The 25,707-nt window shown below is 36.2% G+C and overlaps 1 protein-coding gene across 12 annotated transcripts in view; it reads right to left on the bottom strand.

Moving 5' to 3' along the window:
* Window positions 1-25,707, bottom strand: part of KDM4C (lysine demethylase 4C) — a 226,842-nt gene that overhangs the window by 37,060 nt on the left and 164,075 nt on the right. For all 12 annotated transcript variants that reach the window (XM_087716057.1, XM_087716051.1, XM_087716052.1 and 9 more), the window contains 2 exons: window positions 5,318-5,373; window positions 3,312-3,420 (listed from right to left, as the gene is read on the bottom strand). In XM_087716057.1, the coding sequence (XP_087572183.1) occupies window positions 3,312-3,420; window positions 5,318-5,373 (165 nt within the window). The remainder of the gene's footprint in view (window positions 1-3,311; window positions 3,421-5,317; window positions 5,374-25,707) is intronic.

Below are 25,707 nucleotides of genomic sequence, written 5' to 3'. Positions count from 1 at the left end.
TGTGTGTATGTGTGTGTATGTATGTATGTATAAATAATTATTTTTTTCAATGTCTTTTTTCTTTCTTTCCCCAAAAAAGTTTTCTGGGAGGGAACCAGCTCTGAACTTCATAATTAAATTATTGTTGAATTGACTTAGCCAGTATTTTAAATGTTTTTTTCATTTTTTTATACACATACAAAACACTCAGAACATCTGGAATTTTATGAAGATTAATGCTGACAATGTAAAAGTCCAAAGCATATGAACAGTTCATTGCTTGAGTAAATAGAAGCTGTTTTACCCTTTTTTCCCTGAGGGGAGTGAAAACATTAGCTATTTTTAAAAATAAAATATTCTTCTTGCTGTTTGTGAGTTAACCAGACACTTCATGTGTATAATGAACATCTGTGCTCCTGACTCAAGCAACTGTTGGCAATTTCCTTATTTTCAGCTGTTGAAGACTTGGATCTCAAAGATAAATTCATACATGATACATATTGATATGCTATGGTCCATTTGAGTTTCAATTTTTTTTTATCTGAGGGGAAAAGGTACTATTATTATTTAATCTTCACTTTACAATCAAAATACTAGTAGTTTCAATAAATCTATCATATATTGTCCTCTAAACCTATGATTACAGGAGAATTAAGATATATTTAAGTAATCACAACGAACATTGTTAGCACAGTAAGATGTCTCATGGAAAAACCCCAAACCAAAAAGAACAGTCAAATTTCCTGTCATCGTATATTGAATCCAATCTGTTATCTATCCTATATCTTCTGCACCAATGACACATGCAAATAATTCATTTAGTTTCTCAGCAATCTCCAGATTCTTCTTGAGCATCCATTCAATTATTTTGTTTTCTAACAACCCAACCACTTTGACCACTTTTCAGGTTTAAATATATAGGTTTTTATCAATTCCTTTAATGCTTTAATGGACTTCTATAATTCCTTATAACATACATATTTTCTGCAAATTTAGTGTCCTCATTAGGTTCACATTGTCTAGAGCCATGATGGCAAACCTATGGCACGCGTGCTACAGGTGGCATGTGGAGCCATATTTGCCAACAAGGTCACCCTTGGCAGTCCTCAGCTCTGATGCGCCAGCTGATTTTTGGCCTTCAGGAGGACAGGAGAGACATTTTCACCCTCCCCAGGCTTCAGGAAAGCCTCCAAAGCCTGGAGAGGGTGAAAAACAGGCCCAACGGCCAAACCGGAAGTTTGCCGGTTGGGCCATTGGGCCATTTTTCACCCTCCCTAGGCTTCATGAAAGCCTCCGGAGCCTGAGAAGGGTGAAAATACCCCCCCCCCGCATGGGGATCATTCTCACATGCACAGTGGGGGGTCACTCATACATGCACATGTAGGGGACATTTGTGCATGCGCAGGTGGGTGGGCATGCACAACAGCAGACACGTGCGCAGTTTTGGCACACTTTTAGAAAAAGGTTAACCTCCATAGGCCTAGAGGAAGCTTTTTATAGAATGCTGATAAATAGATATTCTGGATTCTTTCTGGACTTCTATTATTGTAGAATTTATTTTTTATTTAAATTATTTATAGAACGCCTAACCCTAACCCACAGCAATGACTGTGGGCAATGTACACAACTACCACAACAGTATATAACCCCATGACAACCTGTTAAAGTAACCTCCAAAACAAAAAGGCACATCATCATTAGATGTACATCTCATGACCACAAATGATCTCTCTCCAGCATCTTAAATGGTAAATAGGAATTAAAAGAAAGTAGAAGCCTGAGGGGCCTCTGACAAAGTAGGGATCTCTGACTTAACCTCAGCCCACTACCAACATTGATTGGAACTGGTCACAAAGAAGGGAAAACTACCATAGCACAATGTCTCACACTCCTAATCCTCTGATTCATCCCAGAAGGATACAGAATCAAGGGGAACAAAGGTTGCTGAGAGAACAGAAGACCAGGGTGATGTACAGTAGTACTCTCATCCCAAGCTCATCAAAGGACACTGAAAAATGCAACCAATGCTATGCCAGTATTATGGCCAGGCCTCAATCCTGACTGAAAGGATGCCAGATAATTTGCTTTTTCCTAAATCCTCTCAAGCTATAAGTCATCACCTTCTCAACCATCTTCCCCAAAAAGAGAATGTTAAAGAATAGATGTAAATTGTCCAGATCTGTTGGACAATCCTGGATAAGTCTCAATTCTTATGATTTTAAATAAACTCTACGCAGAAACAGATTTGTTCATCGTAATATTTCCTCCCAGTATCTTTTTCATCAGTCCCTTCAATTTTAAGAATTTTCCCTGTTATAGTCAAATATGACCATGGAACATCAACAGTTTTCGATTTAATGTACCCTATTGGTACCCCAATGCTTACAAACAATGATTATCACATAAGTAAATCTAGAATCCCCTCCCCCCCCCGTGTTCATAATGATATGGATATCTATAAATTTGATTTATTTGTCATGAGCTAAGCTTTATTACATTTTTCCTTTGTCTACCTGATGCCTTTCATCATCTCAAGATTTGGTTTCAGAATTTTAATCAGATGGCAATAGCATATCTCTATTTATGGTTAGAAGCCAACACAAAAATTATTGTTAGAAAAATTTAGCCTTCCAATGCATGTAATACACCTGATTGTACATCCTCTTTCAAATAAAAATCAACACACAGACACACAGACACACAGACACACACACACACACACACAAAATCCAATCCATTCCCTGGCCTTTCTATGGTTTGGCATATAAACAATTGTGTATGTTCTTTACATTATATTTATTTGGATATATAAATAACCGTACCCGAATGTTCTACAAGGTTTCAGTTAATTCTACATTATGTTTTGTTGTCCATGCTGGCTCTTACAGTAGAACCAAGAATATTTTCCAAAGAACACTTGTCATTTGATGCTTGCTGAGGCAGAACTTTGTGATATACAGTTAGCAAATTTATCAGCAATAATAGCTGGAAAAATTGTCCTTCTGTGTAAATACTTCAACTTACCTATTTTAGAAACGTAAGAAGAAATTAGGGTTTTATAGCTGGTAGTAGAGCAAAATAAATAAATAAGTAAAAGCAAGAAAGAGTAAAACACTAAAGGAAAAAAAAAACACTAAACCATGTCATGTTGTAATCTTGCAGATGAATGTATATGTTTCCAGTCTGCTACTTTAAGGCATAAGGAATAGCAAAAATTATGGTATACTCATTGAAAATACATCAATGCACCTATTGTTTATATAATAATTTGTAAAATTCACTACAACTGTAAATTATATATTATAGTAACAATTTAGACTAATATTACTCACCAGTTTCAATCTCTGCAAAGGTATCCTGGTCGTGTCTATTGGTGTTCTCTCTGTGACATTACCAAACCTGACTTCAGGTATAGCAATTGCACACATGACATGAGCCCACCTATAAAATTATAGAAAGTACATGCATGCAAAGACAAAAGAAATATAAACATTAAAAAATTTAAAAGATAAATTCATGTAACAGCTTTTGCACATTTCCAAAACTGCATGTAAATCAAGATCATGGTTTTAAATATTTTAAAGTGCTGAATTCTTTTTTAAATATGACCTTTAGGTAGACATATCAAATAAAGGTACTGTATTCAATTTATTTTTTTTCCTCCTAAGATTATTTTCAGTTCTATCAATTATGCAATTTTTGGAACTTATCGGTAATTCATATTTCATTTTTTAAAAAAACTATACTGAGGTGATATTAAGGATTTTAATTAATTTAAAACAGTGTACAGTTATATTTTGATTTAATCTCTATAACAATAATATATTTGAGAAAGAAAAACCAGATAACAATAATTATTTATTTTATTCTATTTATTAGACATGTTTGCCATCCATCTCACCAAGAGGTGACTCTGGGAGGTTTATAAACATTAAAAGCTATTAAAATATATAAACAATAAATAATCAAATAGCAATAACATGTTACTCCTCAAAGTAACATGCACATTTGAATATAATTATTCTTCACATATCATACATTTCAAAATTAATATTTTGAGTAATTTTTCTCCAATAAAAGGTGTACATTCAGGGCAATTTTGAACAAGAACAAAGATTTCCTGTTGATTTTTTAATTGTAATATAGTGAGATTTGAGGAAAGGACCTTATTATTAGCAATTGAAATAGCAGTTAGACTGTTCCATAGTGCTTTACAGCACTTTCTGGGCAGTTTACAATGTCAGCATATCGCCCTGAACAATCTGGGTCCTCATTTTACCGACCTTAAAAGGATGGAAGGCTGAGCCATCTTCAAGCCCCATTAGGATCAAATTTCAGGCTATGGGCAGAGTTAGCCTGCAATGCTACATTCTAACTATCATCATCATCAAGGCAATGTACTACACTTACATCAGAGGTGGGTTCCTACTGATTCGGACTGGTTCAGCCGAACCGGTAGTAACTTGGTAGCCTGGGTCGCTAGAACTGGCAGCAACCCAAGCCTGCCATGCCACCAAACCAGTTCTCCTACAGTGGCACCATCTTGATTTTCAGTTATGCGCATGTGCAGAACAATTTTCATTGCAGTAATGTAATTTTCCCCCCTTTTTTTAATTTTCTGCACATGCCCAGACCTTTTTAGGTGCAAATGTGCATGTGCATGAGCAAGCAAAGTGAGTGTGCTTGCACATTTTTTGCGTGGCGAACCGGCAGTAATGCCTGCAGCAATCCACCCCTGACTTACATTGTTCTGAACGTAAGCCTAGAATCTGAATAAAATAGAAAATCAGATACAGTATAAAACTGTGAACAAATGAAGAGAATAAGAGACAATTTACTGTGTTCCAAAATGAAACCTGCAAGGGAATATCAGTGGGATAATAATGATAGACTGGCTTGTATATTAAAGCATAAGATAAAATAAGATATTGTAATATCATGGTTGGCTTTAAAAATAGTAGTTTATCTATAGACTCTTCTAAAAGTAATGCTTGTTACAAAGATCATCTGTGATTACTTTTTCATTAACATTTCCAAATTCTCACTGTTAGAAACTGAAAATGAATGGAGCTTCTTATATCACATTTACCCTAATTTTCAAACTGCTTTTCAATTCTCGTGCAAATAGTGCTTGTCACAAAGAGCAAATTACTGAGGAAACTTGCAAATACTATTTAATTTATATTCCAGCAATTCCAGTCAGTTTTTAATTCAACACCAGTGCAACTAGTGGATGGGATTGCCCTCTCATAAGCAGTTGAACTATTGGTAATGTTTTTCAAAGTTCAATATTGTTGATAAAATAACAAAGATGGAACTTATTGGCTAAGTTACTTACTTTTTGTCAGTAGTTTGCTTGAGTGCTCCACCTCTCAAATTACAGAGACAACATTCCTATGGGAGGGGAGGGGAGAGCTTAATCTTAAACTGCAATAAACTTTATATAATTGATTTTAAGATAAAAATAGTTAACCTCAATATTATCTTTACCATCATAACACAGCATAATATAATTAACAATATTTTAATGATTTTCAGTGCTTTTTTTCGATATTAAAATATTTTAATTGGATTCCTCAAAAAAGGTTGATGGAAGTAGAGAAATCACATGACATTCCGGAAATAGAATTTGTACAAACTTCTTAAATGTTATAATATATGAACAATACACTTAAATCTGCTAAATTATTTTGGACACATTACAGGTAGTTCAAGCACAATCGAGTCCAACATTTCTGCAGTTGAGACATTTGTTAAGTGAGTGTTGCTCCATTTTACGACTTTTCTTGCCACAGTTGTTAAGTGAAACACCAAAGTTATTAAGTTAGTAATACGATTGTTAAGTGAATCTGGCTTCCCCATTGACTTCGTTTATCAGAAGGTCATAGAAGATGATCATGTAACCCCAGGACACTGCAACCAACATAAATATAAGTCAGTTGCCAAGCATCTGACTGTTGATCACATGATCATAAGGATCCTGCACTAGTCATAAGTGTGAAAATGGTCATAAGTCACTGAATGGTCACTAAATGAACTGTTGTAAATCAAGAACTATTTGTACTATGTAGCCTCTGCTTGAAAATCTCCAGGGATAATAACCCATTCCTCTGGTTTCAACTCTTACCATCAGAAAATTATTTATAAGGCTTATACTGAATCTATTTCCCTGTAGTTTCATCTGACAAGTCCACTTTCTCCTCGCTATGATCATCCTTCAGATGTCTTAAGACAGCCATTAAATCATCCTTAGTCTTCTCTGTTACAGGTTAAACATTTGCCATTCCTTTACTATTTATAGGATAAGATTTCTTCTGGCTCTTTGTCTCCCTGTCTCCCTGTCTGTCTCCCTGTCTGTCTCCCTGTCTGTCTGTCTGTCTCTGTCTCTCTCTGTCTCTCTCTGTCTGTCTGTCTGTCTCTCTCTCTCTCTCTCTCTCTCTCTCTTTCTCAGTGTCTGCTAGAACATTCCCCCAAAAAGCAATACTAAAATTAAGTTTACATAAAATAAACTATATTGTTTATAAATGTAATTGACAGAAATACAAACCACTTTTTGCATACATAAACCACTCTCATATATAGAAATACAAATACAAACATGTGCATCCTTCAAGTGGAAACTGCAAAAAAGAAGAGGAAAAAACAGGATGTGTTTACAGTGAGGAGGAAGAAAAACTATATTGGAAGGAAAGGGATGAGAAGAAAGGAAATAAAATGAAAGAAATAAGAAGATTGAGATGTAAAGAAAAGAAAAATCAGTATTGTTTAAACATTACAAAAAGCATTACCTTCAAGAGGCAAGCTGATTCTTTAAAAAAAAACCATTGAAGGTATTGCATAATAGCAAAGTATGATGATTTTAACCTCTTGCATTTCTATTCATTCACACAGCATCATTGATTCTTCTCGGCTAGTGCAAAAGCTCCCCTGTATTCACTGGTAATTATTGAGTGGGTAGAACCTCATCTTCCTATCAAATGTGTAAGTTTTTTGGTAGAGCTTTCTCCAAAGAAAACATGCTCATTCATAATCTTCAATTCATCTGACTGAAAGAATGATCACTAAAATCTGAAAAATCTTTATAGACTCAGGGGGGGGGGGGAATATGTTGATTCACAGATAACTTTTCAAAGAATCATGATTACTCATTTTTCTATTACTGGTAAATAGTAAGCTTCTCAAGAGGAACAGATTCTGAGATATGACAAATTAAAAAAGTAGGAAACAGTATCAACTTGAGTGTGAGGTGCCATCCTATTATGTCAAAAATAGACAGATCACTATCACCCTTCATAAATTTAAATGAGCAACTATCTGAAAGAAAGCTGCTCATTAAGATATTTTCCTAGTGGAATGATGCCACAGCTGTATAGGAAACAACTGATACTTCATATCAAAATCAAGATAATCCCCTTGCAGATTACATTGTGCTTCTCACATTTCTCAAGAGTAAATGACAGAGCAGGGAGTCAAAAAATATAATCAGGAAAATCAAGTACCATCTCAAATGTACTCTGGGTACCATCTTTGGCAAGAACAAAATGTATTGGGGTTAAACAATGCCTTATGAAAAATCAGCCTGCAGAAATGGACTGTTTTTTTTAATGCAAGATGTAACCAACAAATAGACATAGATTCAAAGGATTCTTACTGTGACTAAGTAAGAAATCTTCCCCCTACAAAGAAGGCTACAAAAAGTTTAAATGTAATAAAAGATATAAAACTCTATGCCACAAAGAGAGTAAGAATAAAGGAATAAGCTGAATTGCATCATAAAAGAAAAAAATGAAAAAAAATATCTGTTGATGGGTTGTGAGACATGTCAATTAATTATTACATTAAGCATAACTGTGTCACTGATACGATTCTTCATTAACTGTCTTAATAGTAAATATCATAGAAATATAGCAGTTCTATTATTAATGGAAAGTAGCAATACTTCCCTTTTTACATAAAGAAGACAGAGTGAAGGCATATTTACTACTCCACTTGACTTTGAAATTTACTTGGATTTGAATAGATTGGGGAATAGGGGAAGAAGCAGGATAAGCACTGATGATCTAACAGAGAAATAAAGGAACACCTGCTCTCTTGGACAGATGGGCGGATATTAATTGAATTAATAATAATAATAATAACAACAATAATAACAACAACAACAACAATAATAATAATAATAATCATTTACTATATATGGATGATTTGAAATTCTATGGAAAGTCAGAAATAGAAATCCAATCATTGACAAACACAGTCCGAGTATTCAGCACCGATATTACAATGCAGTTTGGCATGGAAAAATATGCCACTGTATCCATAAAAAGGGGCAAAATCACTGCATGTGAGGGAATTGAAATGCCCAATGGCCAACTAATTAAATGCAACGAAAATGAAGCCTACAAATACTTAGACATTCTGCAGTTGGATAACATCAAGCACGGATAAGTAAAAACTATAGTCAGGCAAGAGTATACCAACAGAGTTAGGAAAATTTTGAAATCTAAACTGAATGGTGGAAATACAATCAAGGCCATAAATACCTGGGCAATATCAGTTATAAGATACACAGCTGGTATAGTTAACTGGACACAAGCTGATTTGGACATTTTGGACCGAAAAACCAGGAAACTAATGACAATGCACTACAGTTTACATCCACGTGGTGATACTGATAGACTATATCTGCCCCGAAAATCAGGTGGCAGAGGATTATTACAAGTGAAGCAAACAGTTGAAGAAGAAAAACATGCACTGGCTGATTATTTAAAAGAAAGTCAAGAACGTCTATTAATCGAAGTACAGAACAAAAAACTACTGAAGGTCCAACAGACAAAACAAGAATACAGAAAAGGTGTGATAAAATCAAGAATGGAAAGTTGGCAGAACAAAGCACTGCATGGCCAATTTCTGGAAAAAATAAAAGATAAAGTGGACAGTGAACAAACTTAGTTATGGTTAACAACAGGTACAATAAAGAAAGAAACAGAGTCACTAATCCTGGCTGCGCAAGAACAAGCTATTAGCACAAATGCCATTAAGACCAAAATCGAAAAATCCTCTGATGATGCTAAATGCAGACTTTGCAAAGAAGCTAATGAAACTGTTGATCACATACTCAGCTGCTGTAAAAAAAATCAAGCAGACTGATTAGAAATTGCGGTACAATTCAATAGCACAAATGATCCATTGGAATTTGTGCAAAAATTATAATATTAAAACAACAACAAACTGGTGGGAACATCAGCCTGAAAAAGTCACCGAAAATCAGATGGTCAAGATCTTGTGGGATTTCCGTATACAAACGGACAAAATACTGGCGCATAATACACTAGACATCACACTGGTTGAGAAAAATAAGGTCACAATCATAGACATTGCAATACCAGGTGATAGCAGGGTCGCCGAGAAGGAACATGAAAAAATCGCAAAATACCAGGACTTAAAAATCGAAATTCAACGGCACAAACCAGCAGTGGTAATTCCAGTGGTAATTGGCACACTGGGTGCTATTCCAAAAGCACTGGAATTACATTTAAAACAGTTACAAATTGACAAAATCACCATCAGTCAAATGCAAAAAGCCGCACTGCTTGGATCTGCACACATATTACGAAAATACGTTATGACGTCCTAGGCCCCTGGGTGGGGCCCGACTAGTAACCAATGCCAAATCCAGTGAAACAACTGGCCGCTGTGATACAATTGTATAATAATAATAATCTCAACTTAACCCCTATTGAGTGGCTACAAATCATTTTATACATAGGCAAATCTGAACCCAAAACAGAATGTCAAGCATTTCCACAATCATTCCTTTAAAAAAAAAATTAATTGAACAAAAACACAAAAAAAGAATCATCCTTTATTACATCTTGTAGAAAGCATGTTGATTGGTTACAGATAACTTTCGTGCATTTCTTCCACAGTTATTACTTATAGTTCATATTAGATTATACACTTTAAATCAAAAATCTTTGTATATCTTACTATTAATGTACCACAATTCTCATTTTACTACAATTATTTGAACGTGCTTTTACCTCAAATCATTCATACTTAAAGACACAACCACATAATGGCATTCATTAGCTATTTCAAAAAATCCTCCAATAACATTACACCTTTATAACATCTTTTAAATAAAAGTCAATTAATAAAGTTTCTAAACCTCCCCCCCCTTTTCCCCCCAACTCACTGTTTAGAATTTATATCCAAGTTACTTTTGCCAATACCATAGTATGTATATATTGTTAAACAATGTCCATTGACATTTCCTTGTTGTTATTATAATTGGCTAAAAAGCATTTACTATTTATGTCCCATTTCCTTTCATCAGAGCCCCCCCCCACCCCCCAAAAAACCTTACACCTTTATAACAAGATCTAAATAAAAATTTGTTAATAAAATTTATAGGTCTTTTCTCCAAGTCACAATTTACAATTTATATCCAAATTTCTTTTACTAGATTGCCAATACATGTATATATATTTACACTGTATCCATTATCATTTCATTATTATTATTATGGTTAATTAATTGTTAGCGAATAAACATTTAATAACAATCTAAAACAATCTAAGTGTTACAAAATTCCTACTTATTAATCACCAAAATCAACTAATTTTTTATTATCAACTTTCATTGTCAACCTGTATCTTTCCAGTAACAAAACAGTCTTATCTCTCTTGCCAATTGTGATGTCAGTCTTCTTTTTATCTCCTTTGTAATGTTTTTTATAGACTTCTCTCCACACTTGGTTACTTGAAGGGCCTCTCAGATAATCTTGTTGCCCACCAGTTGCTACTAAAATTAGCTTGTCTTTGGTTGTCAATCTTGCTTCTGAAAAAACATTCTCTTCTTATGTCTATCATCATTACTATTTTTTTTCTTCTGTGTCCTGGAATCTGGGGTAGAGCTCCAATTCATCGAATTCCCTTTTCCATATGCCCTTCTTTCCACTTTCACCCACATTTGCTCCATTAATAAATTCATCTATTGTCTTATCTTTATCTTCTGTATCTTCATACTCCCGTTTAATTTTTGGGGCTTCAACCCCATCATCTTTTGCTATGAGGAAGACTAGTCTTTCCAACTTCTTCTCAATTCTCCCATATCCTTCCAATAGATTTTGAATTCCAGCCAAGATATTTTGGAATTTTAAGGTTTCCTCATCTGAATATTGATCCATGTTTCCAAAACAGAAGAAAGAAAGAAAGAAAGAAAGAAAGAAAGAAAGAAAGAAAGAAAGAAAGAAAAGAAAAGAAAAGAAAAGAAAACTAATAGCCACTGCCACTGCAGCCTTCCAGGCCTCTTTTATTTTTTATTTTAGATTGACTTGAACACAAGTTCTTTTATGCTCTTCAAAGGAGAAGGGTTCTGTTTCCCCCCCTTTCTTCCCCCTGCCAAAATAGTTCTGAGAGGCACCTGTAAAAACAGTTCGTGCCCTTTGTTCTTTATCAGTTTCTGTAAACAAGTTGCAAACCCTTCAGCTACAAAGTTAGTGAAGTCAAATAAGGAAAGAAAAGAGATACGTTGTTTCAAAAACTCCAGCCTCTGACCTCCGAGTGGTAGCGTGCTAATTTTTCACCTTCTAATATTTATCTCTGGCTTATAGGAAACAAAGTTCTTTAGATTTCTTTTAGTGAAATTTAATAACAAATAATAGGAAGAATTGTTAAAATAAGAAGGAAGGTTTTAATCCAGAAGTCAAAAAATAGAGGAACAGAAAGCAGAAGAAGAAAAATCACTTTAAGAGGAGAAATGAAAAACGTTGCAAGTACTTCAATCCACAAAGAATAGTTACAAAGAAAAAAAACTTTCCACAGCAATCCAATTAGGGTTATTTTCGCCGCTCAGTTCTTTTGCTTAAGGATCTAATTTGGCTTTAAAGAAAAATTTCTTCGGACAATCTTTAGCAAAATAGAAAAAATACCTCACCAGATGGACTCACTTTCTCTTTTCACTTCCTTCCTTCCGGAGCGTCCCGATTTCATCAGCCTGGGGGCTGTCTGTTTACCACTGGCTTGAAGCTCTTCCCTTGGGTCGATCAGGGACTTTGCGATGTCCCTGAGATCAGGGGCTTTGTCTTGCTGATCACCATCTCTATGGGAGGGTTTAGGTCTCAATGGACCATCCAGCGCAAAAGTGTCAATGGCGGTCTCGGAGTATCAAGACCACACGTTGTGACATCGCAACTTGGCTCCTCCTTCTCTCCACATTCATTCCTTAATGTTAGGCACAAACCATTAAATTGGTTTACAGGTAGTCCTTGACTTACAATCACAAACGAGCCCAAATGCAATCAACATAGATCATGCTGGGCTACAATCTATATTTTGGGAACCTGGGAATGTTTTCAGGAAAGCAGAATCAATGGGTCAGCACCAGCCATAGCAGGACAATGGTAGATTGAGCGAATATATTTATGGATGACTGGTATAACAATGTAAGTTTCTCCTTTATAAAATAATGTAAGTCATCTAGTACACATACAAGGCACACTGTCAGATTACATATCTGGATAATGGTGTATAAGGTAACCTACCTCTGCCACTCCTGACAAAAAGCTGTGACCTTAGTAATTGCTATCACTGTTAGATAAGTATACTTAAAAGATGTGCCCCTAGACAAGTGCTACAGACTAGATTTCATTTTCTCTACAAGCACATCTTATCTGATCAGGTCAGAAGGTTATTTCCTCATCAAGCACATGCTATAGTGATTATATCTGAACATAATCTTCAATTTAAATAGTCTCATTAAAAGCTATGAATTTTATGGAGTGTAAATGTGGAGAGAGTCTATTAAAATGAACAAAAAAGAGGCAAAGTATAATTCTCACAGTAAATTGATTTATCTTTTTTTGCCAATTATTCTTCTGGTGGCTGAATGAAGAAAAAAATCAGAAATCATTGTCAAGACAAATCATTCCTATATCAGCAGTACTCTGCTTTTTTGAAGGGAAAAAATGAATGGAATGTCCTTCCTTCTAAGAACTTTGTATGTGTGGCCACAATATGGCAAAAATTACATGATCCTATTTTTACTTAAACCTGGTCTGCAATTAGAGTTGAAATAGTTATTAGAAAAGATAAGAGCATCAGCCTCAGTTTTCCTCAACTGATTTCATTCTGCTAAAAGTAATGACTTTAAGGCAGTGGTTTTCAACCTGTGATCTGCAGACCCGGGGGGGGGGGGGGCTTGCAATGACGACACAGGGGTCCACAAAAGCTTGAATAAATGTTATTATTTAAATCTTGAGTCAGGTCTTGGGGGTCCAGGGCCATGGTTACAAAAAGTATTTAAAGGGAGTCTATAGTGAAGAAAAGGTTGAGAACCACTGCATAAAGGTACATCTTAGTACCTTATAACTGCCTAAAATATTTGTTTAAAATGTACCAAGTTTCATATCAGCATTTTGAGGGAAAAACATATATATTTGAAAACCATCTTCACCCATCTTTAACTATCTTAAATAGCAAAGTGCAGTGATTAAACATAATAGGCTGTGATAGGGAGTCACAAAAATTAATATAATGAACACATTTAGATTGAAGATTAAAACATTGACATGGGTTGTGCAAAAATTTTTTTAACCATTTTGGAATGGTCGGATTTTTGTGTTCATGTTTTCTTAATACGTAAGGTTGATGAACATTGCATCTCATAATCTACATTTAGCAGCAGAAATATTAAAAGCAAATAATCCGGGTAATCTCACTTAAAGTTGTTCTTAAATTATTTTTCTATCAACAATCACAGGTCTGCGACTAAAAGCTGTTTGATTATTTTCATCTAATTTCCATGTATTTTGGTGTGCTGAAAACAAATAAAATATTGAAAAAACTCCTAGATGTCATGATTTGCCACAACATGCAAAATTGTCTTCAAATTTATCATTTTTTAAAATTTTTGGTATTTTTTTATATTATGGGTTATAATATGGTTTATATAATTAATAGTAATTTGGACTTTACATTTGGTTTAAAATGTAAAGTCCAAATTACTATTAATTAATTCACATAAGTGCATTTCAGATATAAAATGCCAAAAAAAAACACCTTAAAGGATTTGTCCGAGTTATGTAAAAAAAAATATAGCACTGTAAATCTGATGGTCAGCAATATATACATAAGCTAAGCAAGTTTTAATTCTGTGCTTCTAATGGTAGAAGGGGTTAATCTTTCCTGAAAAATCCAGCGGGAGGGAGACACAGAGCAGATAGCAGCGTCTCCTGTCAGTGCAAGGGGCAACAAGCTGGGTATACCAAATACCCTTGTTTTGTGTCTATGGGACAGTCGAGACTGACAAAATCACTGGACCAAGAAGAGTTGGCAGCCGAGGGTGCTAATAATCGGTGAAAAAAATGTCCTCCAAGAAACTTTGGTACCTTCCCATAAAGTTCTTTTACCACCTCTCCACATAAAATTGGGATTGATGAAGCAATTCGTAAAATCACTTCCAAGAGATGGAGAATGCTTCAAATACTTGGTCACCAAGTTTCCATGCCTGTCGGAGGCAAAATTGAAGGAAGGTGTGTTCATCAGACCAGACATTAGAAGGCTTATAGTTGTTCAAGAGACTGTCAATACCATGACGGATTCTCAAAAAGAAGGGTGCATTGCATTTAAAGAAGTTGTACAGAAATTTTTAGGCAATAACAAAGATCCTCACTACAAAAAGATAGTTGGAAGAATGCTGAAAGCATTTCAAGCTTTAGGTTGCCTGATGAGTTTGAAAGTGCATTTCCTCCAGTCCCACCTTGACTACTTTCCTGAAAATTTGGGAGCTGTGAGTGAGGAACAAGGTGAACAATTCCACCAAGACATTAAAGAGATGGAAAGGAGATACCAGGGAAAATGGAGCATTACAATGATGGCAGACTACTGTTGGATGCTTCAGAGAGACATTCCAGATGCTACTCACAAGCGTAAATGCACCAAGAGGAGCCTCACAAGGAAGAAGAATCAAGTTTAGTGTGTGTAGGTGAGCTCATTTCAGTTCAAAAAAGGATTTTCATGAAAATATTGTAATTTCCATTTATTTTGAGATATTACCTTATTTAACATAGTTACCTAAATTGTCAGGAAACGTGATGTCCTATGACAAAATGGAGGTCATTTTCGGATTCAGTACACCAAAAAACATAAAGATTACGTGGAATAATCAAAACAGCTCTCGGAAAAAAATTTTTTTGCAGACCTGTGAATTGGCACTTAAAGCAGCTGCACAAGGTGTCTACAGAATGGGTGAGGAGGATATAATTAAACATGTATTCAAATTCTTCCACTATACATTTAATTCTCAAATCTTTTTTTGATAATGTTATTGTTTTATCTTTTTTATATTTTGTATCAATTTGCTGCTATTTCAAAGTTTATGCTACACATACTGCTAATTTTAATCATTTTTCTATTTGTCTCACATATGTAGCCTAGCAAGCATCAATGTTACTAATAAAGGAGAAGATTTGTAGCTCAGGGTTGACACTAGCACTGATGACTTTACCTAGTTTGGGTAATGAAACATCTGCAAAAAAAAACAAGCAAGCTCAGAGAGCACCAAGGACCCCACAAACACTAATATTTTTTTAATTTAATATTTCCTTTTAGCCAAAATTCTTTGTATTTGCCTTTCACAATTACCCTAATGTTGTCAATTTAATTTTGAATATTCAGGTGCCAATCTCCTTATGCAGTTTAATGACCATAATAAAGTTATTTCAATTTCCACTTACATATGTAAGCGCAAAAACAGCAAAGCTTCCAAACCCAACAGACAAAATCCATTTATGTACAATATCTGCTGAAATAAAAATGCTTTTGACTTATATTCTGACCTTTTTGCAAAAGAGTTCCCAGGCCTGGGAATAGTTCTTTTTGATATTTTTACTAGACCTTGTCATATAGTACCAATTTGGGTCTTTATATATGACAGCCAGCACTCTGAAGGATGTCTGAAAACAGATGGTAGCTAGTTATGCATGGTGTGAAGTGGACACAGGTGGGAGCAGCTTTCAAAGCAATGGCTCCAGCCCTGCAAACAATGCAGCTGCTTTATGATCCAGACATGATTCCCATCATTTCCATGTATTCCAAAACACTTCTTTCAAAGAATCTGCACTACTCTTAGCTGCTTTCTGGCAATTATTTCTATACAGTTTTCTGGAACTTCAAATTGAAAGTTTTCAAATTGCATGTAGAGAGCATTCTGAAACATAATTCAACTGATAAAATTAAATTCAAATTAAATTAAACATAATTACATAACTGATCAATCTGAAAGATCTGACACTTTCAGGAATAGGAATGATATATTATGGTTAAGTATAACAATGCCATCTAAGCCACAGTCAAAGTATTCAAGTTCAGAAATGAAGCCAGGAATATCCTGAAACTATTTTCATGGGGGGAAAGGAAGTTATGTCAATTGCAGCCTGAATTCCAATTCCTTTATCTCCCTATCACAGTAATTCTGTCTCATCTAGTAAATGTCATCACTCATGTCATTACCAATGGACACTCATTTACAGTTTTAAAAACATCCTTGGATTTTGATACAAGAAAAGGAGCTATGTCATCACCAGCACTTAGTGCCAGTAAACATTACATTAAGGTGACCAGACGTCCCAATTTCAGTGGGACAGTCATAATTTATAACAATTTGTCCCATGTCCCGGGCATTTTAAAGAAGTCCCGATTTTCTGGCTTCATGTTGAAAGCCCAGTGGATTTGCTTAAGAAATCCTAACCGGGGCAAGACAAAAGACACTCTGTCTAACTAACCTCTCTCTCTGTCTCAGTACTTTCATTGAAGATATTAAAACATTAAAGCAACAAAACGGACCCCCCCACACCCCTTTTACCTCATTTTATAAGAAAAAATGACCAAGTACCATAGAGCTGCAGGAAATACTTCCTGGAGGGGCAGGGAGGTTGGAGGTCGGCTCGTGTGAAAAAAAGGGTGGCAAAGTTTCTTTGAAAAATATTTCCCTGACTAATTTCACCATTTTAATTTGCTCAGTTCTTTGTATTAACATCTATATCATTCTGGATTGACTTGGAGTGTTCACTTGTGCCTGCTGGTAAGTGAGCTGGGTTTTTTTCTTTTATTTTTTAATGTATTTTAAAATAACATTTTATTTATTGTGCATAGGATTTTTTAAAAGTTTTATTCTGTGTGGATTCTTTTTTTAAATTGTCTTAGACTATTTAAAAAAAGATTCTATCCAAAATAAATTGAAGTGAAACCATTTTTAAAAATTCTATGCACAATACTTTGAAATGTTTTACTTCAATTTATTCTGTGTGGATTCTTTTTTAAAACTGTCTTAGACTATTTAAAAAAAGATTCTATCCAAAATACAAAATACCAGCTGCAGTTATTCACTTAAGAACTGTGGCAAGAAAGGTGATATAGTGACCAAAGTTACAATGGCATTGAAAAAAGTGACTGATGACCATTTTTCACACTTAGCGACCATTTTCACACTTAGCGGCCATTGCAGCATCCTCATGGTCACGCGATCAAAATTTGGATGTTTGGCAACAGATTCGTATTTATGATGGTTTCAGTGTCCTGGGGTCATTTTAATTGCCTTTTCACAAAGGCAATTTGGGAAACCAGATTCACTTATGTTACTAACTTATCAGCTGCAGTTATTCACTTAAGAATTGTGGCAAGAAAGGTGGTATAGTGACCAAAGTTACAATGGCATTGAAAAAAGTGACTGATGACCATTTTTCACACTTAGCGACCGTTGTAGCATCCTCATGGTCACGTGAGCAAAATGTTGATGTTTGGCAAGCAACAAATGCAAAAGAAAACAACACTCAATTAAAAATCAACTAAAACAATACATGGCATCCAGAACTAAAATATATTATAGCTTTGCTCATATATGTACAATTTGTAAATTGTAGTTATGTTGAAATAAAAAAATTACAATACTATTTTTGCGTTATATGAAAATTTTTGTTGCTCCATATAAAATTTTTAATCAAGCCCCCACCCCCCACCCCAGTCAAAGGTGTCCCTCTTTACAAATCTGAAAATCTGGTCACCTTACATTACATCCATTTTATCATCTATGTTTACAGGGTCGTATTCTATCCAGGTTTCTAAATAGATTTTTTTTTTAAAATCCATGGGCATACTTGAAATTTTGTTTCCAATATTCCTAATAGAGGAAGATTTTATGTGAATCTTTCATTAATATGCATAGACATTAACATAAATTGCATGCCAGCTTTTTAAAAGTGCAAACTTCTTCAATGTCATTGTTAGTTACACTAATTTCTCCAGTTCAGGCTTTTAAAATGTCAGTTTTACAAATATACAATCATTTTTCCCCTTTGCTTATTTAGAACATGTGCCATCCAACTTAATCAGTATGACTCTGGGCAGTGTACAAAATAGGCAAGCAACAAATGCAAAAGAAAACAACACTCAATTAAAAATCAACTAAAACAATACATGGCATCCAGAACTAAAATATATTATAGCTTTGCTCATTTTGACCAAAGGCCTGAGGAAAGAGCCAGGTATTGATTGCCTTTCTAAAGGCCTACAGGTTCAAGGTTAATGACACGGGTAGTCCTTACTTAACTACCACAATTGACCCTGTTCCTAAGTCATTTCAGGCACTAAAGACATTACCATTACCATTCTGGTGGGTAACTACATAACTACTGCTGTTTTATTTTAAAAAAACCTTTTCAAATATAATTTTAATGAACTTTTAATTGGAGAAAGATGGATATTACATTTAATGGCATCATCCTTAATGTTCTTCCTACGTCAACTCAGGAAGCTCAGATTGGCTAAGGAGCTGCTAATACAGTTCTACAGAGGAATTATCAAATCTGTCATTTGTACCTGTATAATGTTCTGGTTTGGCACAGCAACCAAACAGGACAAGTACAGACTTCCATGGATAGTTAGCAGTACAGAAAAAAACAATTACATCTCACTGATAGAAGAAGATATTTGGGGAGTGAATGTACTATAAAACTTAACCTGGCTTCCAGCATTTGAATTGGGGGAAAGGACAAATGGGAAAATGACAAGGATTATTGGTAAATTGCCAAGTTAAGCAGAACCTCTTTTACCGTGTTTCCCCGAAAATACGACATGTCCTGATAATAAGGCCATGCCACATTTTTCTGGTGGGCAAAAATATAAGCCCTCCCCTCCAAATAAGCCCCCTGAACAACCCTCCCACCTCCGGCCAGGCAGAGCACCACTCACCAACCTAGTGGTATCCCAAAGGTGACAAGCCACGAGAACCGGGGAGAGGCAAAGGTAATCGCGTTGCTTAGTGCCTTCGGGCTACCGCTAGGTTGGTGAGTAGTGCTGTCGCATAAGCGTAACACAACAGCCATGAAGCGACCATGCTCACAAGCAGCCACCCGGCAAACCCCCTTTCCAGCCGGGCACAGCGCCATTCACTGACCTAGGGGTATAGCCAAGCCGCGTGAGCACCTGTTTGCAGCTGCCTGGCTCCTGCGGCTTGGCACCTTCAAAATGCCAGTGAAAGATGCTCTGCACGGCTGGAGAGGGGAGTTGTGCGAGTGCCTGTTCTGCTCCCGTTTGCGCACCTCCCAGCTTCACGATGCCCTGGCCCAACTCTCTCTGCAGAGCCAGGGCACCTCTGCTGCCACCACAAGGCTTTTTTGGCGGCTTCCAAACCAAGTCTTCCGGCAGTGGCTGCTCTGGGTGTACGCTCTATGGTTGTGGGCCAGCTGCCAGCAGAGCACCTTTCACTGGCATTTCGAAGGTGCCAAGCCGCGGGAGCCAGAGGCGGAGAACAGGCGCTCACACAGCTTGGCGATATCCCTAGGTCAGTGAATGGCGCTGTGCCCGACTGGAAAGGGGGTTTGCCAGGTGGCTGCTCATGAGCGTGGTCGCTTCGTGGCTGTTGTGTTGCGCTGCTGCAACAGTGCAACACAGCCATTCGCCCATGAGGCTATGCCCAGCTCTTTGGGAGCCCACTCGGAAGAGAGCAGCCACCCGGCAATCCCAAAACAATAAACCGTCGCCTCATAATAAGGCACAAGCCATATTTTGTGGGTAAAAAGAAAATAAGACCCTGTCTTATTTTTGGGAAAACACGGTAATAAATGTGGTTATGGAGACCTCCATATTTATTAAGCCAAATTTCCATTTGAAAGCATCCTAGCAGTCAATTCTATTTTCTATTTTAATACAGTTCTTTCCTTAAGTCTCTCCCTCTCCAATCTTGGTCAAGTAGAGCTCAAATTTAGCCTCAATTTAATTATTTCAATCAAACTAGAAGAATTTTCTAAATAAATTCTGAATACATAAATTCTGAAGTGGTACCAGGAATTGTTCCCCTTTGGGTCTGATTGTTGTTGTTTTTTGGGGGGAGGAGTGGGAATCTGAATGTATTATTTATACTTATACTTCAGGAAAGGACTACTTCCCAAACATCTAGCAAATTGCCTTTCAGAAATTTTCATCAGCCTATTTCTAGTAGTTAAAAAAATAAGTTTTGAGTCTTCAGACAGAACTTCACCTGTTCTTTCTCCCATTAGTGGATGAAGTGGTATGAGAATAAGAAAAAAAAACCAACAAGCTTCATATGGGGAAAATTGCCACTGTCTTGATAATCATCTAAGGCAATATATCTTGGAAATAATGAAAATGATAGCTTGAACTTTGAATCCTGGCTGCCACATATTCAAGACAGCAGTTGATTGTGCATCGTTCTGTTGATAGGTGATGCTAGAAAGAGGAGAAAGGACAGATAGGAACCCACTAATAACTTCCTTGAAAGTAACCCAATAACCCATAATACCTTCTGTGAGGGCAGCAATATTACCACCTTCATTGACTGAAGGGCGGAGGGAGGGGGGGTAAGAGGTTTTTACACCAGTAAGTATAAGAAGAAAGGACTCCTGGCTTACAAATTAACTATTGACAAAAAATAGTATGGGTGAAGAATTTAATGAGTAGCCATTTTTTAAATGAAACAATGCTGAATATTGACACTTTAAACCTAGCAAGGCATACTTCTCAGCATGTTTGCTTTATGAAAATTCTGTCACCGTAAAAACTGCACCAAGCATAGCTTATAAACTGGACTGTCTGTTAGATATTTTGGTATGTTTATCCATCACAACTGGATAAATTTAAGTCAGGATTTTTTTTAATAATATACAATACTAAAATTGTATAAAAATAAGTCTCAAGAGAAAATAGAATATGTGTATTTCCTTGCCCGATAGACTGTCAAAGGCATATTCCAAAACATTTTTGGCATGCAGCCTTCCCTCTCCCGAAATTTCATATACAGACCTTTTTTAAAAAGCTTTAGAAAAATGTGTAACTTTTCCCCTAAAAACAATGCTTTAACATAGACCCCTAAATTAGGAAAAGTTAAATGTGTTATAAAATATTAGAATGCAAGTCTTGCTTATCAGAATTATGCATAGAAAATAAACTTACATCCCAAAAAGGTAGCCAATTTTGTCATCAGTTAAGCTTTTGGGAGTCAAAAGATGAGAAATACATAAATAAAAGGCACTTCCATACAACAGTGTTTCTACTCCTCTCAATCAACAGTTGGAAGCCAATTTTCAATCATCTTCACTTGTACCAGGCTGAAAATGCTGAGAACATGCTTAGGTCAATCAGTATTCCCCCAGCTGACAAGGGGAAGAGTATAAAGAACAGCATTCAATCAACGCCCTGCCTGCTGAGCCACTCCAGATCCTTGAGAAACAAAAGATCTTTAGCCTTATTCCACAGAAATGCAGAACAAAAAAGGGAGGGAAGGAGGGAAGGAGGGAGGGAGGGAGGGAGGGAGGGAGGGAGGAAGGAAGGAAGGAAGGAAGGAAGGAAGGAAGGAAGGAAGGAAGGAAGGAAGGAAGGAAGTCCTTTTTGTGTTTAACATTTGAATATTGGCAGGAGGGAAGAGAACTCCAGGACTTGTAGGCAAAGTGACTCAACAAAGCTGCAATGATCCAATCAAACAATCAAAAAGGCAACTACTCAGTATTAGGAAACAGGTAAGCCATCACAAATGACCCAAGCTGATTTTAAAAGAGAACAAAATCCTCATATAAGAGAAACTTGAGTTGAACATACATAAGGTGACCAGATTTTCAGATTGGTAAAGAGGGACACCTTTGACCTGGGGGGGGGGGGACCTTGATTAAAAAATTTTTATGGAGCGGGGAAGAAGGCGGGGCTTAGCAGTGAGAAGACGGATTTTCAGGCTACTCCTGAAATTCCTCTATTCCGAAGCATTTGGACGGTCCCTTTTTGGACCCAAGCTGTCCCGGAGAGACAGTGAAAGGTAGGAGGAGATCCAGTGGCCCCAGAGACATTCGCAAAGTCTCTGGGGACTTGGAAATTAACCTCCTTTGCCAGTGACTTCCGGATTAGCCATAAGGCTAACTGAAACTGCAGATAGCCCCAAAGAATGGCGAAAGTGTTTCCAGCTGGTAAGATGATTTTATTACTCAGAGAAAGACAGTCCGCCTAAAAATTCAAGCTAATTTAAATTAAAGAACAGAAGAATCTAGCGGCGATTTTGATCTCTTTATTGGTTTATGGACGGTTGTTATCCTACTTTTTAAATGTTTTAAATGCTATTCACACGGACAAAGGATAGATTACTCCAACATCTCCTCTGATCCTCTGCAAGCGGGCTGTAAACCAATTCATTATAATTTGGCTGCTTACAACTTGACACTTTTATTGCTTGGCTGTATTGGTCTAAGATCTGATAAGATTGCACAGTTCCCAGCTTGTTTTTATTTGCAAATACCTCAGAGCTCTCAAGAAAAAATACTAACTGCGTACAAATATGGCGTCTAATCAAGCCTCTATTCAAATGATTTTTTCGGCACTACAGAAATTATCTGCCACACATGATAGAATTGAGAGAAAATTGGATTATCTGGTGTTTCTAGCAACAAAATACGAGGAAAAAAACGAGAATGTTGAACGTTTGAATGTTCTTCAAATACAAACTAAGGATGTCAGAGATAAAGATTCTCAATTTGCTGATATTCGGGGCAACTGGTTTACCTCTGAGGGAGAAAAAGATGGAATGTCTGAAGGGGGAGCAGCCACACAGAAGATTTATTTTGAAAGACAGGGCGCAGGAGGAGTGAGAAGCATTAAAGAATTCATACTTTATGAAATACCATCTGCAAAGCATTTGATACCACCACTGAGAATTAAAGACAAGCTGATAAAGGAAATAAAAGAGGGCGGCAGCATTATATGAGAGGCACCATAAGCAAAAAGGTGCAAAGATTTCTTCGTATGGGCTTGCTCATAAAGATGTTTGGAGAACTGGACCCACGAATGGCAACAGATTTAAGGCTGTTCTATTACTGGAGAGACACAGGCTGATAGATGGAGGAGTATAATTTAAAATTAGCTAAACCTAGTTAAATTCATTTGTAATAGGTATGGTTGAATAATAATTGATAATGATAGTAATGTATATAATGTTGAGTTGCTATGATAAATAATAATTGGATAGGAGAAGGGAAGGTTAGAAATATCTTTGGACTATATATAAAGGCTATTAATCACAATAATAATTATTATAAAAAATAAAATAAAACTATATCTATATACAGTTAAATCTTAACTAATAGGGGGAAATGCTATGGTATAGGATATAACTAAATAAATAAAGGAGAATGATAATAAATTATATACATGGAGGATGAAATTCTTGGTATTAAATATTATGGATGTTTAGCTAAAACAGGATATGAGGATTTGATGTTAATGGAGGATTTTATAAATAAGTAAATGAAATGCCAGCATGTGGTTATGGATTAAATCTTTGGTAGAGTTAAGGATGAAGGATGTTTAAATAACTGTAATCAATTAAAAGTGGAGGTATGATGATGTTAATATAGTAAACATTCGAGTTAAGGTATTTGAATTAATATGAATTAATGGAAGAGATGCACAAAAACTTGTTGTAACCAGCTGATATACTTTTTTATAACATATACTTGTGTTTTTTCCCCTTTTTTGCTGTGAGTGTGTTTTTCTTTTTTAATTGTTGTGTATATACAAAGTATGTCTGTGGGGGGAAATATAGTTAGGATAAACTAGTAAAGGTAAGGGAACACCTATTAAATGAAATAATAAATGTATAAGAATGATAAATGCTAAAACGCTTGTAACCAAATGACATGCTACATGTGATGATGTTTTTTTTTTCCTCTTCTCTGTTTTGTTTCTTGTTTTTTTTTTTTTGCTTTGTTTTTTTTTCTTTCCCCACTGTTGTGGGTATGTGTTGTTTATGTAACAAAAAAATAAAATAATTTTAAAAAAATTATACAGAGCAACAAACATTTTCATACAACGCAAAAATAGTATTGTAATTTTTTTTTATTTCAACATAACTACAATTTACAAACATGAATTGTAACTGTTGCCAAACATCAAAATTTTGATCACTTGACCATGAGGATGCTGCAACGGTCGCTAAGTGTGAAAATGGTCGCTAAGTGTGAAAATGGTCATCAGTCACTTTTTTCAATGCCATTGTAACTTTGGTCACTAAGCCCATTATACCACCTTTCTTGCCACAGTTCTTAAGTGAATAACTGCAGCTGATAAGTTAGTAACATAAGTGAATCTGGTTTCCCCATTTGACTTTGTCAAAAGGTGATTATATGACCCCAGGACACTGAAACCATCATAAATATGAATCTGTTACCAAATGTCAAAATTTTGATCACATGACCATGAGGATGCTGCAACGGTCACTAAGTGTGAAAATGATGGCTAAGTGTGAAAAATGGTAATCAGTCACTTTTTTCAATGCCATTGTAACTTTGGTCACTAAATGAACTGTTTGAAAGCTAAGGCTAGCTTGCATTATGTTTAGAAAGTCTACATGAATATAGTTTGTAAATCCCCCTATATTGCTCCTTTCCCATGACTCCTGATGCTGGCAGGTAGACTGCCCTTGCCCACAGAAGCTCAAGAGGAGAAAATTGGATAAAGCACACCTTAGTCATGCTGGATGAAAATTTAAATTTCTAACTTGCCTCTTTTGGGGGGGGGGAGGGGGGGAGCGTCAAGGCTGCCCAGGAAGACCAGCAGAATAATAATTTAAAAAAAGAGATAAGACTTAATACGATAAATAGAGAAATGTGTAGAGAAATGTAAAGAATGAAGAGGGATGGATGGATGAAAAGGGGGAAAGATGTATGAGTTTTTAAGAGTCTGGGGCTGCAAAACAGGGGTTATTAATATCTCTCTCTCTCTCTCTCTCTCTCTCTCTCTCTGTGTGTGTGTGTGTGTGTGTGTCCAGCCTTCATTCCTGCTCACTTCACACTGGATGCACAAAAAGAGCAGTCAAAATGTGTGTGTGTGTGTGTGTGTGTGTGTGTGTGTGTGTGTGTGTGTGTGTGATTTTTACCAGCAACAAAAGGCTAGCAGCTAGCAGGGTCTTTTATTTGCAGCTGTTAAGTCTCGGTTACAACAATTACAAGATCTCAGGAGGAATGGGGGAACCTGGGGAGGGGGTGCGGGGGAGGGGGATCAGAGATCACAAGGTAGGAAAGGGATAGATTAAAAAAATAAGAGGGGATCGTACGCCCCCACCCACCCACTCCCAACCCCATCCGACAGAAGGAGACAAGAGAAGAGCAGCGGAGAGAAGGAAATCTCCTCCATCCCCCCCCATCTCTTCCAAATTATACACACAGACACTGCCCTC

This window comes from Thamnophis sirtalis, unplaced genomic scaffold (assembly GCF_051295495.1).
Source record: "Thamnophis sirtalis isolate CommonGarterSnake01/CBP01778 unplaced genomic scaffold, rThaSir2_p1.2 scaffold_5, whole genome shotgun sequence".
Classification (NCBI taxonomy): domain Eukaryota; kingdom Metazoa; phylum Chordata; class Lepidosauria; order Squamata; family Natricidae; genus Thamnophis; species Thamnophis sirtalis.
This window is presented reverse-complemented; position numbering and strand designations above follow the sequence as displayed.